The sequence below is a fragment of the Mustela nivalis genome (assembly GCF_964662115.1).
Source record: "Mustela nivalis genome assembly, contig: HAP1_SCAFFOLD_1232, whole genome shotgun sequence".
Taxonomy (NCBI): domain Eukaryota; kingdom Metazoa; phylum Chordata; class Mammalia; order Carnivora; family Mustelidae; genus Mustela; species Mustela nivalis.
Genome location: NW_028135432.1, coordinates 64,936 through 82,399, shown reverse-complemented (window position 1 = coordinate 82,399; position 17,464 = coordinate 64,936). Strand labels below are relative to the sequence as shown.

General features: G+C 33.7%; 1 protein-coding gene across 2 annotated transcripts in view; it reads right to left on the bottom strand.

Moving 5' to 3' along the window:
• Positions 1–17,464, bottom strand: part of LEKR1 (leucine, glutamate and lysine rich 1) — a gene marked incomplete at its 5' end in the record, with an annotated part of 163,734 nt that overhangs the window by 82,664 nt on the left and 63,606 nt on the right. For both annotated transcript variants that reach the window (XM_082750521.1, XM_082750522.1), the window contains 2 exons: positions 5,361–5,546; positions 14,670–14,845. In XM_082750521.1, coding sequence (XP_082606647.1) covers positions 5,361–5,546; positions 14,670–14,845 — 362 coding nt within the window. The remainder of the gene's footprint in view (positions 1–5,360; positions 5,547–14,669; positions 14,846–17,464) is intronic.

Genomic DNA, 17,464 nt, shown 5'->3' with positions numbered 1-17,464 from the left:
TTCAGTTGTTTAGAAAAGCCTGTATAAAATTAAGAACTTTTGTTCCTTGAAAGTTGGTAGAATTTACTTGAAAAAAAATTTGGTCTTTTCTCTGTGAGAAGACATTGATCCAATTTCTTTAGTAGTTATAGGACCATTTAATTGCTTTGAGTAAGTCTGGGTAAGATATTTTTCTAATAGTATGTTTGTTTAAGATTTCAAAGTTGTTGGTGTACTGTTAACAGCATCCAGTTTTATTTTATTTTTTTACTGTTTATCTGTAGACATTGCCTCTCTTTCATTGCTTGTATTTTTCATTTGTGTTTTCTTTCATCTTCTGACCAAACTTGTCAAAGGTCTACTTTGTTAGTTTAAAAAAAAAAATCAATGCTTTATTTTGCTTATCTTCTTTATCACCTTTTTGTTTTCTATTTCACTGATTGCCACTCTTATTTTTATTATTATTTTTTCTTCTATGTATTTTGAGTTTGTTCTTTTTTTTTATATCCCTATTTAAAGCTATACATCTCCCTCAAAACACCTCTTTGGCTGTGCCCCACAAATTTTGATAATATAGTTTTTTAATGTCATTCTTTAGTTATTTTACATTAATTTCAATTTCTACTTAAACTCCAAAGTTATTCTGCAGTATATTTTCATAAAACTGTGAATGAGACAAGGGTGTCTGCATTACCCTTCTATTCAAGATTATATATAAAGTCCCAGCCAGTACATATGTGTCATGACCCAAGGATTATGAGTGATCCAACTGAGGCCCAATGGGAAAAAAAGAGAAAAAAACAAGAAAAAGAAAAATATAACAAAAGCTTTCAGGAAAAAGAATGAGTAGTTACCTTTAAATGAAAAAGGATCAGAGCTACAGTAGACTTCTCATTTGTAGCACTGAAAGCTAGAAGTCAGAGCATCTATAGTCTAAAAGAAAAGAACCCAATAATCTTACACTTAACTGAGATAAACTTATATCCATCAAGCTGAGAATTATTTTGTATTTTTAAGGAACATTTATAACACTTGATTATGTACACAACATAAAGGCAAGCTTAACAAATTCAAAAAGGTATTATAAACCTCATTATTTACTCAGAATACCCCCAAGTTAAATAAATAAGAAAGTAACTCCTTCCCCAAATAATTAACTACTCAGAAATTAAGAAATATACTCCTAGATAACCCTTTCACCAAAGAAAAAAATTAGAAATTACACAGTATTTAGACAGCACTGAAAAGGAGAATAATTCATATTAAAAATATGACATAGAGAAAATTTTACTTAAAGGAAAACTTACTCCCTTATATGATTTTATTATTAAATAAAAAAAAGATGAGAAATAAAAGAACTAAGTACTCCCTTCAGAAAACTGCAAAATAAAAACATACAAACAAAAAGAAACTAGGAGGGCGCCTGGGTGGCTCAGTGGGTTAAGCCGCTGCCTTCGGCTCAGGTCATGATCTCAGGGTCCTGGGATCGAGTCCCATATCGGGCTCTCTGCTCAGCAGGGAGCCTGCTTCCCTCTCTCTCTCTCTCTGCCTGCCTCTCCATCTGCTTGTGATATCTCTCTGTCAAATAAATAAATAAAATCTTTAAAAAAAAAAAAAAAAAGAAACTAGGAATAGGAAATTAACAAAGAAGTAAAAAGTAATGTTATGGAAAATAAAAGTAATGAAAAGCATAAAAAATACAAAGGTTAGTTCTTTGAAAAGACTAAAAAATAAAGGTTTTGCAAGATTGATAAATAATAAAAGATAAAACAAAAATAGACAAGATTAAAAATCAGAAACTAGGCCTAACCACAAATAGAGGAAATATTTAAGAGTAAGAGTATTTATGGGGCACTTGGGTGGCTCAGTTGTTGACTGCCTGCCTTCAGCTCAAGTCATGATCCTGGGGTCCTGGGATCGAGCCCCACATCAGGCTCCCTGCTTGGCAGGAAGCCTGCTTCTCCCTCTCCTACTGCCCCGCTTGTGTTCCCTCTCTTGCTGCACCTCTCTCTGTCAAATAAATAAAATAAATATAGGGACGCCTGGGTGGCTCAGTGGGTTAAGCCGCTGTCTTCAGCTCGGGTCATGATCCCAGGGTCCTGGGATCGAGTCCCGCATCAGGCTCCTTGCTCAGCAGGGAGCCTGCCTCTCTCTCTCTGCCTGCCTCTCTGCCTGCTTGTGTACTTTCTCTCTCTCTCTTTCTGACAAATAAATAAATAAAATCTTTTTTTAAATAAATAAATAAATACATAAAATAAAATAAAGTAAAACAGAGTACTTATGATAGTCACTTAATTTTAGGCAAAACTCTGATAAAATCAGTGTCTCCGAATAAAGAAAAATTTATAAACCAATCTCGCTTATCAATATATAAGTACCAAATTTATAAATAAAATATAACCATGCAGGAAATGATATATTTAAAAACTAAATGACATACAGCTTATTCCATGAGACCAAAGATGCTTCAATATCAGGAAATTCAATAATACTAATCCATTTTACCATTTGGTTAAAGGGGAAGACATACTATTAAAATGACAGATGCTGAAAGGTGTTTAACAAAATCCAAAAGCATTTCCTATAAAATATCTAAGTAAAATTGAAACAGAAGTAAAATAGTTAATTAAAAATAAATATTTGCCAAAAACATCAAATATAATCCCAAGTGGCAAAACATCAATAATTTCAATTAAGATCAGGAAGAAGATGTAAATGCTCAATGTCACCATCATTAATACAGTTTCAGTTCATATGAATTTAAAAAGATATGAGCAAGACAAGAAAATAACAGATATAAACACTGGAAAAACAGATGAACTCTTTTTCAGGGGTATTGGAGCAGGTAGTATAATTGTAAAACTAGAAAATCGAAGAGATACTAGTAAAAAACTACTAGAATTAATATGAGGACTTTATAAAGTTGGTGGATATAAGACAAATACATAAAAATCAGTAGTGTTTTTTTTATTCTGTCAACAAGTACCAAGACTTCCAATCTTCTTCCATTCTCTTAATTAAAACTGCTCTTGTTCCTAAAGCCCTGAAAACTGATGCTGGACAACTTGAGGGTAGTTTCAAAGAAACTGCCACAGAACTCATGTATACACAATCTTTGTGCCTGTTGCACTATGGACCATTCAAAAGGATCACCAGAGTTATTAAATTACAAACGAGAAAAACTCATCTGATTCCCACTGCTTGATCCCAATCTGTCTGAGGATGCTTCAAACCTGACATCTGAAAATCTTCTCACTGGCAGTACTGGAAACTCAGACACGGTTTGTAATTTGCTCCATCCACTAACCTATATTTTTCTTTTGTTCCCATGAAAGTGCTTCTTATTAATTATCTGATTGCTTGCTAAACAGAACAGTGCATATGATGGCTAACACCACCTGCTCCACAATTAAAGCCTTAAGTGACTCTCAAAATAGCATTACATTATTAAACATTGAAATAACTCATTCATAAAGCACTTATCTAAAATAAAATGGCATTAGATATTATAACTGCTGCACAGGATGAACATGTGCCATCATAAAAACAGAATGCTATGTATATATTCCAGATTATCATAAAAATGTAACAGAATTGCTAAAAGATATAAATATTCAAACTGGCATTTTAAACAATCCCTCCCTCTCCTTTAATAATTGGTTAAATTCCTGGCCTGGAGGAAGATTTTAGTCAACTATCAAAGATCTCTTTATTGGGCTTCTTTTTCTCATAATAATTTTAATCATTTTTTTTTCCAATGTCTCTCCACACAGTGCCAAGACTCCTTCAGTGCCATAACTTCAAGCTGACAGATGATCCTTTCTACTCAAGAAGATTCATATAGGCTGTCTACCTTGGATTCAGCTGTCTCTGCCTTTCATAACTCCTGTATCCCCAACTGACTAATCTTGACTCCTAGGTAGGAACATCTCTACGCCCGTATTCATCAGGAAAAAGTTACAGATGATAAAATCTTTCACCCTCAGCAACCTGAAAAATTTAAGGGTCAAAATTGTTCACGAGATAAATGATGAGGAGAACAAAGGCAAGAGAAATGCACTAAAATATTCTCCTTAAACTGGCAGCCCTCTGATAAATCCCTGAGACATGCAGAGTGTGACATTCCTCAAGGAAGTCATGGCTGCCTTACCGTTGATGTTTCACTGAAAACTAAAGCAACCTTATCTTAATAATAGCAAGCCCTCCAACATCCCGGAGACCTTGCTTTTAACATGCACAAATTCCTTACAGACTATCCCTAACTCCTACTAATTAAAGGGTATAGAACCTGTTACTCCTCACAATCCCCATACAGCTCTTTCTACCCATGGTCCTGTCCCTGTGCTATAATAAAAACACCTTCTTACGCCAAAAAACAAACAAACAAAAAAACAAACATTAAGAGGCTGAAATAGAAAAAATATCCCATTTATAGTAGATGCAAAACCTTGATAGTGATAAATTTAACAAGCATGACAAAGAAACATTCAAATAAAACTATGAAATCATTTGAAAACAAACAAATTTAAAGAAATGAAAGGACATATTATATTCTTGAATGAGAAAATTTGATAATATTAAAAAGGCTATCACTAAAATGTCAATTCTCCAAAATTTACTATATAAATATAATGTAATTCCAGCTAGAATCCCCGATGGGATTAGAATTAAATGAATTGCCTTAATGTTTATGTGGAAGAATAACTGCTTGCGAATCTGTAATAAAAGTATAAAGACTGGAGGAGAAAGAGTTTACCAGATAACTATTTAGAGTCTTTGGGTTAGAAGTAAATAAAGGATCTTAAAAAGTTCAAATCAAAGAATAACTCCAAACATATATTTAAAAATTAAGAATGGTGGAGGGAGAAAAGACTTACCAGCTATGAGAATATGCTATTAAGTCACTACATTCGAATGAATATGTATTACTGGTATTTTAAATTAATTAGTGGAGCAGAACAGAGAACACAGTAATCAATGTTATTAGCATATATAAAATTTTAACATACGACAGATGATAGTACTATTCAGTGGAAAGGATGGATTATTTAATATATAATACTGATACAACTGGTTATCCACTTGGAAAGAATAAAATTAGACCCCCACATCTCACACCATATGAACAACACATCTTACATGTATTAATGACTTAAATGTAGGAAAACTCAGGAGACTATCTGTACAATTTAAGAACAGGAGGCATATAACTTAAGTCTCATCACTCTAAATAGCAAAATGGGAAGGGAAGATAGTAAACACGGATCACAGACACAATTATTGACATAGTTACTAGTAATTAGGCATATTTGCAACAGAAACTAAGGTAAGATTTTATTATGGCTAGTTGCTAACAACAGCAAAAAACAATTATCTTTTACCTAGTACTTCTTTTTGCAAGTCATGGCATCTGGTTTGCAAGTTTACTTCCTGTTGTTTGGATGTCTGAATCTGCTGAGACCTCAATGTGGCTGCATCTGACAATAATTTCAGATTTTTCATTTCCTCTTCAAGGCATGTCTTTTTTCTCTGGGACACTGTCAAACTTTTCTTTAGTATCTCTATTTCTGTAAGGAAGATTCAAAGTTTACAAATAGACAAAATTGAATCACAAATCATTTCTCCATAGAATGATTATTTCCTTTTAGAAAATTAATAGTTGAAAGTCAAGATGACTTTTCTGTCGGCATAGTGACACCTAACCAAAAAATTTAAATTTAGTAGTTATTCTGAAAAAAGAAATAAAAAGGATTATATTGCTAAATGATGCATGAAAACTTTTAGTAGTTCAGCCTTTAAATTGTAATAAATGGCAATCCATCTTGCTTCTCAAATACATAAATGAATAACACAATATCTGCATCATGTTCCAAGTTTTATTGAAATTTTTTTTCTTGGCAACATGATTGAGAAAAGTAAATTTAAAATGTGCTAGCATGAGCTAGTTGGGTGGCATTTCTAGGACAGTAACTAGGGTACATTCTATACAAATTATGAAGAAAGGCAGTAGCGATGGAGAGGAATAAAAATATGCAGTGTCTAAAACTAATAAATTTATGGACAGAAAGTATTAGTTAATATACCTTAATGATTTTAATAATACTCTGTGCCTTCAAAATGAGACCAGAATTTCATTATAGCAATCACTTGTCATTATTCTATCTACCTAGACTAAACTTAATAAAAATATGCCTTCATAGCATTATGTAGATTTAAATGTGCTAGTTTTATACAATTTTGTGAGAAATGCATGGAGCATACTATCCTTCAGAATAATTATCAAGCTCTCCTTTAATCAGTCTCCTCAGCACTACTGTCTTAAACCAGTATTAAAATATTTAAAGAACCACACAATAATGATAAAATACTATAAAATTTGTACAACCATAATTAATTTGAATTGATGAGGGTATGGTCTACATGAAAATCTGAACAGTCTGCTTCGTCAGATAATTCACTTGGCATCCCCTTCCTTGGTTAGCTTATTCTGGGCCATGTGATGGGTTTAGCAAGTGACTGGGTATCAGATGAGTTTGACTTGGTCTTGAAACCACCATGGCAGAAATGGCAGCCACAGGGGCAATTGAAAACCAGAATCAGAGATCCTTCAAACAGACATGGCAGCAGAGGCAATATGGGTGGCAAGTGGTTATAGGAGAAGTAAAGTGGTAGGCAAGACAGAGTACAGAGAAGAGAACATGCCTTAAAGGATGGTGATGAATAGGATTAGGAATGTGGTCCAAGGAGTGAAAAGCAATATATCTCTTGTGGGTGAAGAGTATGTCTAAAAGAAAACATGATCTTTAAGACAGATCTAGGTCATGAGCACAAGGGGTCTAGCATCTTCTTCACTTTTAACTATTGCTCAAAATGGAAAAGCTGGTGGAGTGACTGGGTTGCTCAGTTGGTTAAGCATTCATCTTCGGCTCAAGTCATGATCCTCAAGTCCCGGGATCAAGCCCCACATTGGGCTCCCTGCTCAGCAGGGAGTCTGCTTCTCCCTCTGCCCCTTACTCCACTAATGTTCTCTCTCTCAAATAAATAAAATCTTGAAAAAAATGGAAAACCTGGAGAAATAACCTGACAGAGATCAAATAAGGTTCTACTATATTCTAATGAATGATTATTTATATGGGAATCTTTTTCCTAAGAAAAACTGTATGCTTCTAAATACTTATGGATATGCACCCATTTGTATAAGGAAAACTGCTAACCCACTAGTGCATAAGATTTTAAAAGAAAAGAGTTTTAAAAATATGGAGGTTGCAGTTTTTCTTCACACCTAAAAAGTCTTGGGTACTTCTGTATCCATAAAGGTGGCTCCTTATGCTGAATAAATTATATAATATCCTAATCATATCTATGTTTAAGTCAGAATGACATGGCAGAGGAGCCTGCACATGCTGTCACCTATTTTTCATTTGCCAGAATGATACTGCTTAGGTTAGCAGGCTGACTCTGTAAGTGTACACTATTCTCTGTCTCTAAAATAACTACTCATGTCAACATGACTTTCTATCTGACATTAAAAGAATAAGAATCTGCAATACAAATTTATTTGTGAAATATATTCTAACACATGGAAAAGTACAGCAAGATTTCCAAACTAACAGGAGCTGTTTCTAACATGAAATTAGGAGAGTAAACTCAATGAAGGTGAATTAACTCATCCTTGGCAAATTACACATCCCTTGTTGTTTGGCAATCCTGCTGTCAAATATTCAATCCTACCTTCATCATTCTATAACTTCATAACTGTCAGCCATGTGTCCCAGTTTGGAGTTCAGAAGTTATGACCTTTACCAGGTTAACCTATTCTTGTCATTGTACCCATCTTGTATTTCCCCTGTCTCGGCACCCCCATGAAGAAGGTTCTCCTAACCTCATTCATTTGGCCTGCCACTGCTTATATGCTACCAGGGCCTAGAAATCTTGTCTGATGCAATCTGGAAGTAACCTAAATCTTCCTGGAACTTGCACCAATTTACACCATTTTATACTGCACTGATCATATGTTTACATATGACCTACTATTTGACTATAAATTATTTTAGGCCAGAGATAATACCTTGCTTATTTTTTTTTATTACACCCATAATTTCTACCATGATGTCCTAGAAATAATAGCAGCTCACTACATATGTACCAAATGAGTAAATTCATTTCTGAAAAAAACTTCTAGTTTCTGATATACTGGTTGAATATCCTGAATATTTTTTTACCCTTCATTTCATAGGCAAGCATTCTGAGCCCCAGATTATTTAATGTCAGACTAGATAAAAACACATAAGCACATAAAAACACAGGCAATAGAAACACATAAGCAATTGTGTGTGTTTAATAGGCTATGAAAACAGGCCTATTCTATCCCCAATTTCTTCAATTTTATGAAAAATGTGGACTATATTTCTAAGACTAATTCAGAACTTGAATTTTAAAAGTTCAAGAGCTAGCCAATCAAAAGTTACTTTGAGAATGGAAGCAAATTGATTATACACTTAAAATATTCTACATTTAGTGTGGTGATTCTACAATAAAGGATTTTTTCCTGAAATTTCTCTTATTAAAATAGATGTGCTTTGGTTTAAGAAAACCTAATCCATGAACATTTGAACTTAAAAATCTTGATTACATAAAGAGAAAGCAACTCATTAGAGGGGTAAGAAATATTTCACTCATATCTGCTATTCAATAATAAACATACTTTGTCAGCAAGTAAATATTAAGCAATGCCTTTTCTAGGAATACTGTTTTGACTTTGATTTAAACCTAAATTTTAATGTGTAAATCTTTCAAAGTATCTTGAATAAAATTGTGCAATGTGTATGTGGTTCATGATATTTATTAATGTTAGGGCTGCTGTAACAAAGGACCAGAGACTGGTGGCTTAAGAAACAGAGATTAATGTTTTTCACAGTTCTAGAGGCTAAGAAGTCTGAGATAAGGTATCAGCTGTGTTGGTATCTTCTGAGGACCACAAAGGACAGAGCTGATCCAGGCCTCTCTTCTTGGATTGTAAATGGCTCTTCCCTCTGTGGGTGTCTGTTTCCAAATTTCTTCTTTTTTATAAAGAACACCAATCACAATAGATTAGAGCCCACCCACTTACATTTATTTCTTTAAAGACCCTAACTCCAAATACAGTTATATTCTGAGGGATTGTGACTTCAATATATGAAGTCGGGGAAGTGACAGAATCCAGCCAATAACACTATATTTTAGAATATTTATTGGCATGTATATTGTGATTATAAATATGCCAAAAATAAATGAGCATGTGATGCACTAAAGATAAAATGGGAAAATGAAAGCAACTGTGTTAGGACAAAGGAATTAGGATTGTGAATTAGATTATTTTACTTTTATAAAAATGTTTCATTTTTTTATATCAACTTTTCAACTGAAGAACTATGCCATGCATAATCAAATCACCCCATGAGGACATATCCATGTAGATCACAAATAAAAGCTGGTATTTTTTTAAAGTATTTATCATTTAAAATGCTTGTAATATTGTCAAAGTATAAAACTAATACAGGTTTTTAGATTTAGAATAAATATTATATAATGTTAACTAATGAAAGTACAATTACTAGTATTAGTCTTATACAATCAATTTATCTTGATAAGATTTTTCTGTTGTTCTTAGTCCTATTAGCCACGTGGACTTAAAATTATTTTAGGTCATTATGTTTTTAAGAAACCTCTATGATTTCAGACATTCTAATAGATGTGTTTTTCATTTCATTATAATTTGCATTTCCCTAAATGGTTAATGATTTTAAACAATTTTTCACGTGCTTTTTTCCACCTATATATACTTTTTTGATCAAATTTTTCCTGACATATTTTGCCCATTTCCTAATTAGTCTGTTTATTTAAAATGTAGAGTTTTGAGAGTTTTTCATGTATTCCAGATTAAAGTCCTTTGGCTGATCCACGAATATCTTCTCCTAATCTGTAACTTGCCTTTTCATCCTCTTAACAGGGTCTTATACAGAGCAAAATTTAATTTTGTTGAGGTTCTATTTATCAAGTTTTCCTTTTATGTATCGTGCTTTTAGTTCAAGTCTGAGAATCTTAGGTCCCAAAGATTTTCTAGCTGTCCTTCTTCCAACTGAATGGCTTACTTACCTTCATCAAAAATCAGTTTAGCATACTTACATGGGTCTAAATTTATATATAAATATATTTAATATATTAATTATATACTAATAAATATGTTTATCAGATAAAGGGCTAGTATCCAAACCCTATAAAGAACTTATCAAACTCAACACCCAAAGAACAAAAAATACAGTCAAGAAATGAGCAGAAGACATGAACAGATATTTCTCCAAACAAGACATCCAAATGGCCAACAGACACATGAAAAACTGCTCAACATCACTCAGCATTAAGGAAATACAAATCAAAACCACAATGAGATACCACCTCACTCCAGAATAGCTAAAGTTAACAGAATAGCTAAAATTAACAAGTCAGGAAATGATAGGTGTTGTTAAGGATATGGAGAAAGGGGAACCCTCCCTATACACTGTTGATGGGAATACAAGCTGGTACAGCTACTCTAGAAAACAGTATGGAGGTTCTACAAAAAGTTGGAAATAGAGCTACCCTAAGACCCAGCAATTGCACTACTGGGTATTTACCCCCAAGACACAAATGTAGGGACCCGAAGGGGCACCTGCACCCCATTGTTTTTAGAAGCAATGTCCACAATAGCCAAACTATGGAAAGAACCAAGATGTCCATCGATAGATGAATACATAAAATAGATGTGTGTGTATATATATATATACACACACACACACACACACACACACACACATACATACATACATACATACAATGGAATCCTACTCTGCCATCAGAAAAATGAAATCTTGGGGCACCTGGGTGGTTCAGTGGATTAAAGCCTCTGCCTTCGGCTCAGGTCATGATCCCAGGGTCCTGGGATGGAGCCCCACATCAGGCTCTCTGCTCAGTGGGGATCCTGCTTCCTCCTCTCTCTCTGCCTGCTTCTCTGCCTACTTGTGATCTCCATCTGTCAAATAAATAAATAAAATCCTTAAAAAAAAAAGAAAAATGAAATCTTGCCATTTCCAATGATGTGGATGGAACTAGAAAGTATTATGCTAAGTGAAATAAGTCAATCAGAGAAAGACGAGTATCATATGATCTCACTGATATGCAGAATTTAAGAAACAAAACAGTGGATCACAGGGGAAGAGAAGAGAAAATGAAACAAGACAAACCAGAGGGGAGACAAACCATAAGAGACTCTTAATCATAGGAAACAGCCTGAAGACTGCTGGAGGGAGGCAGATGGAGGCATGGGGTAAATGGGTGATGGACATTAAAGAAGGCATGTGATGTAATGAGCACTAGGTATTACATAAGACTGATGAATCACTGACCTCTACCTCTGAAACCAATAATATATTATATATTAATTAATTGAATTTAAAATTTTAAAAAATATTAAATAAATAAATAAATGGAATACCACACCATAAAAAATCAGTGCAGCATATTCATGTGGGTCTAAATTTATATATATATATATATATATATATATATATATATATATATAATGTATTAGTTATATATGAACAAATTTATTTAAACTATAAGAACATTAATTTTCTTCCCTTATTTTAAGGCTACAAGGCTGCCACCAGGAACACTTCTTTAGGATAAATGGGTGGACATACGTTTTTACTTGCAGGAAGGTGCGGCATAAATACCAAAGAGAAGAATTTCAAGGCTATAATATTTTATACTTGAACCAATCTGCATAAGTTTCAGTTGCTTTCCTTCCTCACCAGCATTTGTTGCTTTAAAACTTTTTCATTTTAGCCAATTTGGTGAGTATGTACTCTTGACATTTACATTTCCCTTTTGAACAGTGCTTTTTCATGTCCTTATTGGTCATTTGTACATGTTTCCTTATGAAGTGTCTGTTCAAATCTTTTGGCCATTTTTGATTGGCTTTTTTTGTCCTATTATTACTGATTTGTTCATGTTCTTTATGTAGGCTGGACAACAGTTTTTTGTCACATATTTTTAAAAAATATTTCTTGTGTCTGTGGCTGACCTATTCGTTTTCTTAATGGCATCTTTTGATGAATAAGTTTTTAATTTTGATAAAGTTTAACACATCAATTTTTGGTCTTTTTCTTACTTCTTTCCCCTATCCAAGAAACCTTCACTTACTACCAATTCATGAAGACATTTTGCTCTATTTCTTTGATATTTTTAGCTTTTTTATTTAGTTCTATGATTTAGCTTGAATTAATCTCATGTACAATGTAATGTAGGTCTTGAGGTATATTTTTCCATATAGGGATTCAGTTGTTCTATTACGATTTGTTGAAAGACTTTCTTTCTCCCACTGGATTATTTTAGCACATCTGTCCAAAGTGAAATAATCATACAAATAGGATCATTTACCTGGCTATTTTATTCCACTGATCTATTGATGATCCAGATGCCATAATACATAATAAATCTTAGAGACAGGTGACATTAATTCTCCACTGTTTGGAGACCTTTAGAAAAGTTACTTTTTAGCTTATTTATTATCTTTTTAGCTTTATCTTTTTGTATTTATTGGTCAGTCATTGCTTTATGAGTTATATATCCTTTTTAGTCTACATATAATATATATTGCATCATATCACATAAAATACAAAAGAAGTGCAACCATTTGCATCTATTTACTCCTTCCCTCTATCCTTTATATTCTAGCTGTCATAAGTTAAATCATACTTTATAAAACCCACATATAATAATTCCTACTTTAAATAAGAATATACAATTTTTTTAATTAGAAGGAAAAAAGACTTTAATAATACTTACCCATATTTATCACTTATACTACATTTAATCCATTACAAGGGCCCTGGGGTTCTGTTCACTTCTTTTCAATGTTTATCTCTCTTCTTCAAAATCAATAATTTCTACTGATCTATCTTAAATTCACTGGTTATTTTTTCTATAATCACAATATGCTATAAATGTCTATCTAGTAAACTTTTATTTCAGATATTGTATTTTTCCATTCTTTGAATATCTAATTTTTAATAGTTTCCTGCTGAGATATTCTATCTTTTCATTCATACTAGCTTATTTACCTTTATGTCACTGAATATAATTAATAGGTAATTTGAAATCTTGATTAGTTATTTCTATCATCTGGATCAACTCAGGGTAGGTGTCTGCTTACTATCTAATCTCTTAAGTATGGGCCATGTTTTCTTGTTTCTTCCCAGATAAAAAAATTTGGGGTTATATCCTGAACATTGGGGATGTTGTGCTATGGAGACCCTGAATTCTGTTATGTTCCTCTAAAGGGTAGTTATTTTGACATTGTTTTATTTTAATACACAATTAACTTGGCTGAACTCGAACTGTAAAATATATCTCCCCTTGGACAAGCAGCAGTGAAAATATCAATTATCTTGGTCTTTGATGGGCTGTTTTAAGTCTTCCCTGTGCACATGTATTTCAGGAATAGGCCAAAGATTAGAAAGAGCTTATATGCAAACTCTGAGCTCTCCCTCTCTGATCATCTCTTTTCTGGAAAATTCTTTCTCAGAGGCTGCCTTAATCTGTGTTCTCCAATCTTCAAGCCAAAAGACTATAGATTTCTATCAGAGTTTTAGCTTTCTGGCATGGAACACACTGTACCTGCCCTCAATCTAATAGCCTTAAACAAACAAACAAAAAATAAAAACAAAACCCTAAGGAATTCACCCAGTTCCATTTTCTTCTTTTAACAACAACAACAAAAAAAATTCATAGCCTTTAAAAAAAATGCCTCAGCTTTAGGTTCATAGAAAACTTAAGCAGAAAGTACAGAGCATTTCCATATAACCTGTCTCCACACATGAATAGCCTCTCCTATCATCAAAATCCTGCACCAGAGTGTGACATTTCTTACAATCAATGAACCTATAACGCACATATCACAGTTCCCCCCAAATCCTTAGTTTATATTAGGATTCACTCTTGGTGTTTACATTCTATGGGTTTTGACAAATGTATAATGACATGTATCCACCATTATAGTATCATACAAAGTATTTTCATTGCTCTAAGAATCTCCCATGCTCAACGTATTCACCCTTCCCTCACACCCTGGCAAAAACAGATTCCTTTACTATATCTATAGTTTTACCCTTTTGAGAATGTCATTTATTTGGAATCATATATTATATAACCTTTTCAGATTGGCTTCTTTCACTTAGTAATATGACTTCTTTCAATATTTGACATTCCCTCTGTTATGTGCTTGACTCTGGTCACTCTCCAGTGTTTTTAAGTAGTTATTCTATCCAGAATTTATCAGTTATTTGAGGGAAGGCTGATCCAACATGACATACTAAATCAAGAACAGAAGAAAAAGTTTTAAAATACAAATTGGCACATCAAAGGGTAATAAACAGACTTCTGGTCACAGCTCAAGATAGATGTATTTGGTTTATTTTAGATCAGCCTATAATTATTGAATTTTAGGGTTCAAAGAAGTCATAATGACCAGCTAGTTTACCAAACCCAACAAATTCAAAAGTTGATCATAAGTCCCATCACATAAAATGAAGTATAAGTATTATCTCGTTACTTATGTACCATATAGCAAAGGAAAAAAAAAGATGATTACATTCTAAATATACACAACAAACCTGTAAAGGCTGTTTCACTTATGGATTTAATTTGTAGAAAAACTTCTCCTTTCAGTGAAGTCCAGTTTTGAAAATTATCATATACTTCATTTTTAATACTGGTTAGCTCCCTTTTAGTAAAAGTAAGTAATGAAAGAGTCTTATTCCAGAAATATTTGTACTCCACCAATCTTTGACTGTAAAACAGTTTAAAAAAATTAGGGATTTTTAAAATAGCAAGGATAACAACAAATATTTCTTTGAAAAAAATGGTTTTCTTTGAAAAATGGTTTGAGAATGACCATATAACCTACTGTCTAAATGGAGACAATTTTGAACATAAAAGGAGGTGGTATTTGTATTCTTCGAGATGACAGATATAAACTGGGAATATTCCGGGAAAATATGGTCACCCCAACTCATTTTCATTATTTTAACTATAAAGACAGCTAACTTTCCCATACACATTAATTCAATTAATGTTTTAAATTCATTAACAGTAAATACTTAGTGAAGAAAATTAGGTCAAAGTGACATAATCACAGAGACAAAATGAGAATCTCAGATGCATAGACAGTATTCTTGCTATATATCATGGTTCTCCATGCTGTATGTAACCTGGGGTAACAATATTGAATACCTTTTAAAGTGATTGATACAGTGCTTTTGCTTCATGAAATGTCACAGTTCAAAGTAATCGCAGATTTTTTGCAATCTCAGTGATTTTATTACTTCAGATGTCCTGGCTATAATTTACCTAATAGTCAAAAAAGATTCAGGCATATATCTGGGAGTTATTAGCAAAAAAAGTGGTGACTGAAGCCACGGAATTGTAATTATTTGGTTAATAATTATCTTCCTGGGGGCACCTGGGTGGCTCAGTTGTTAGTCATCTGCCTTCGGCTCAGGTCATGATCCCCGGGGTCCTGGGATCAAGCCCTATATCAGGCTCCCTGCTCAGAGGGAAGCCTGCTTCTCCCTCTCCTGCTTCCCCTGCTTGTGTTTCCTCTCTCACTGTCTCTCTCTGTCAAATAAATGGATAAAATCTTTTAAAAAATAAAGATAATAGTCATCTTCCTGGATGGACTGAATCTATGATGCAGAGACTAAATCTGTCTTATTCACCACAAGTTTCCCAAACTCCTAGCACAGTATTACCACACAGTATATGCTCAACAAATATTGATGAATGAATAAATGAGTAAAAATAATAGATCACCCAGGTGGAGGAATGAAGAAACGAGAAGGGCTGAGGATAAAACACTGGACAACACTAACGTTTATGGGACTAAAACAGAAAAGAATGCCTCAAAAAAGACTAGGGAGTAAAAGAGAAGAAAAACCAAAAGAATAATATCTGAAATCCAGGAAATACAAGAATTTAAACAACAAAGTAGTGGTCAGTGTTTAAACCTTCAGATAAACGCTGAACAGAGACCACTGTATCTGGTATTAAGGAAGCTTCTGGCGATCTCAGAGAGAGGCATTAGGTAGGAAAGACAGGGCAAAAAAGTGGAAGTGACAAAACAGGTGATACCAGCAGTCAAGTACCTTGACTTAAGTGGCCAGAAGAGAAGGAGGAAAATGCAGAGTAGAATGGTTTGTTAAGATAGGAGATACCTAAGTGTGCACACAACTGAGTAACAATACATGTCCCACAATACTGTACATGTACAGTCAGAGGCTAAAAACACAGACAAGAGATGCAGTGAATTTCTTGTGAAGTCCTAGAAAAGACAGAGATAGGGTAGAGGCTGAAAGAGTAGCCTTTGTCAGGAAAAAGGGTGGTGTCATTCTATTGGTAACTAAGGTCCATCTGAGTGATCAGAAGTCACAGGGGATGCCTCACTCAGCATGCAGAGCTGGAAGCTGAGAGATGCTAAAACTGGTGAGACGGGGAAAGAAGAGCTATGAACTAAGTCAAGGTCAAGGGGCTAATGGTGGATGGGGGTCAGGGCTTACAAGGATATTTAACAGAAAAAAAGACTGGATATATGCAGGTGCTTCTGTAAGAAGACAGGCAGAAAATGGAAAATTCAAGCTTGTTAGCCATAAGAAGATCCATGTTCTATGGAGCCTAAATCTTATACGACTAATGGTGAGTAGAAGGAGAGCTTTCTTGAAAAACAGAATACAAGAATGATATCTACATGAGTCACCTGAGTGGCTCAGCTGGGTTGAGCTAAGTGACTGACTTGATTTAGGCTTAGGTCTTGATCTCAGGATTGTGAGATTGAGCCCCACCTCTGGTCCCACACTAGGTGTGGAGCCTACAAGATTCTCTCCCCCTGTCCCTCTGCACCCCTACTCTCTCTCTCTCTAAAAAAAAAAAAAAAGATGTCTATAAATTGGTTTAAAACTGCAATTATCCATAGAATGAGAAAAATCATTACACATAAAAATTTTAATGTTGATGAATTCCACTAATATTACAAAATATAGGAAAATAATATAACTTCCTAATAAATAACAGCTCTATAATACCTTTTCTTTTTTAAAGATTTTATTTATTTATTTTTAGAGAGTGAGCCTGGGTACCATGCACGAGTGGGGGTAGTGGGAGGGGGAGAAGGAAAGAATCTAGAGCAGACTCTGTGTTGGGTACAGAGCCCAACTTAACCAGCTTAAACTATGTGAGCCACCCAGGTATCCTATTTGCAATTTTAGTATTCATGCTCTTGTTCATATGAGAACCATTTTATATAATACTTTATGTGGAGAAAATATAAAAATTATGTACCTTTTCATCTAGCATAGCCATTAATTTTTTATAATTCATAATTTTGAAATTCTTTCAGCTTTATAGTTCACTATTG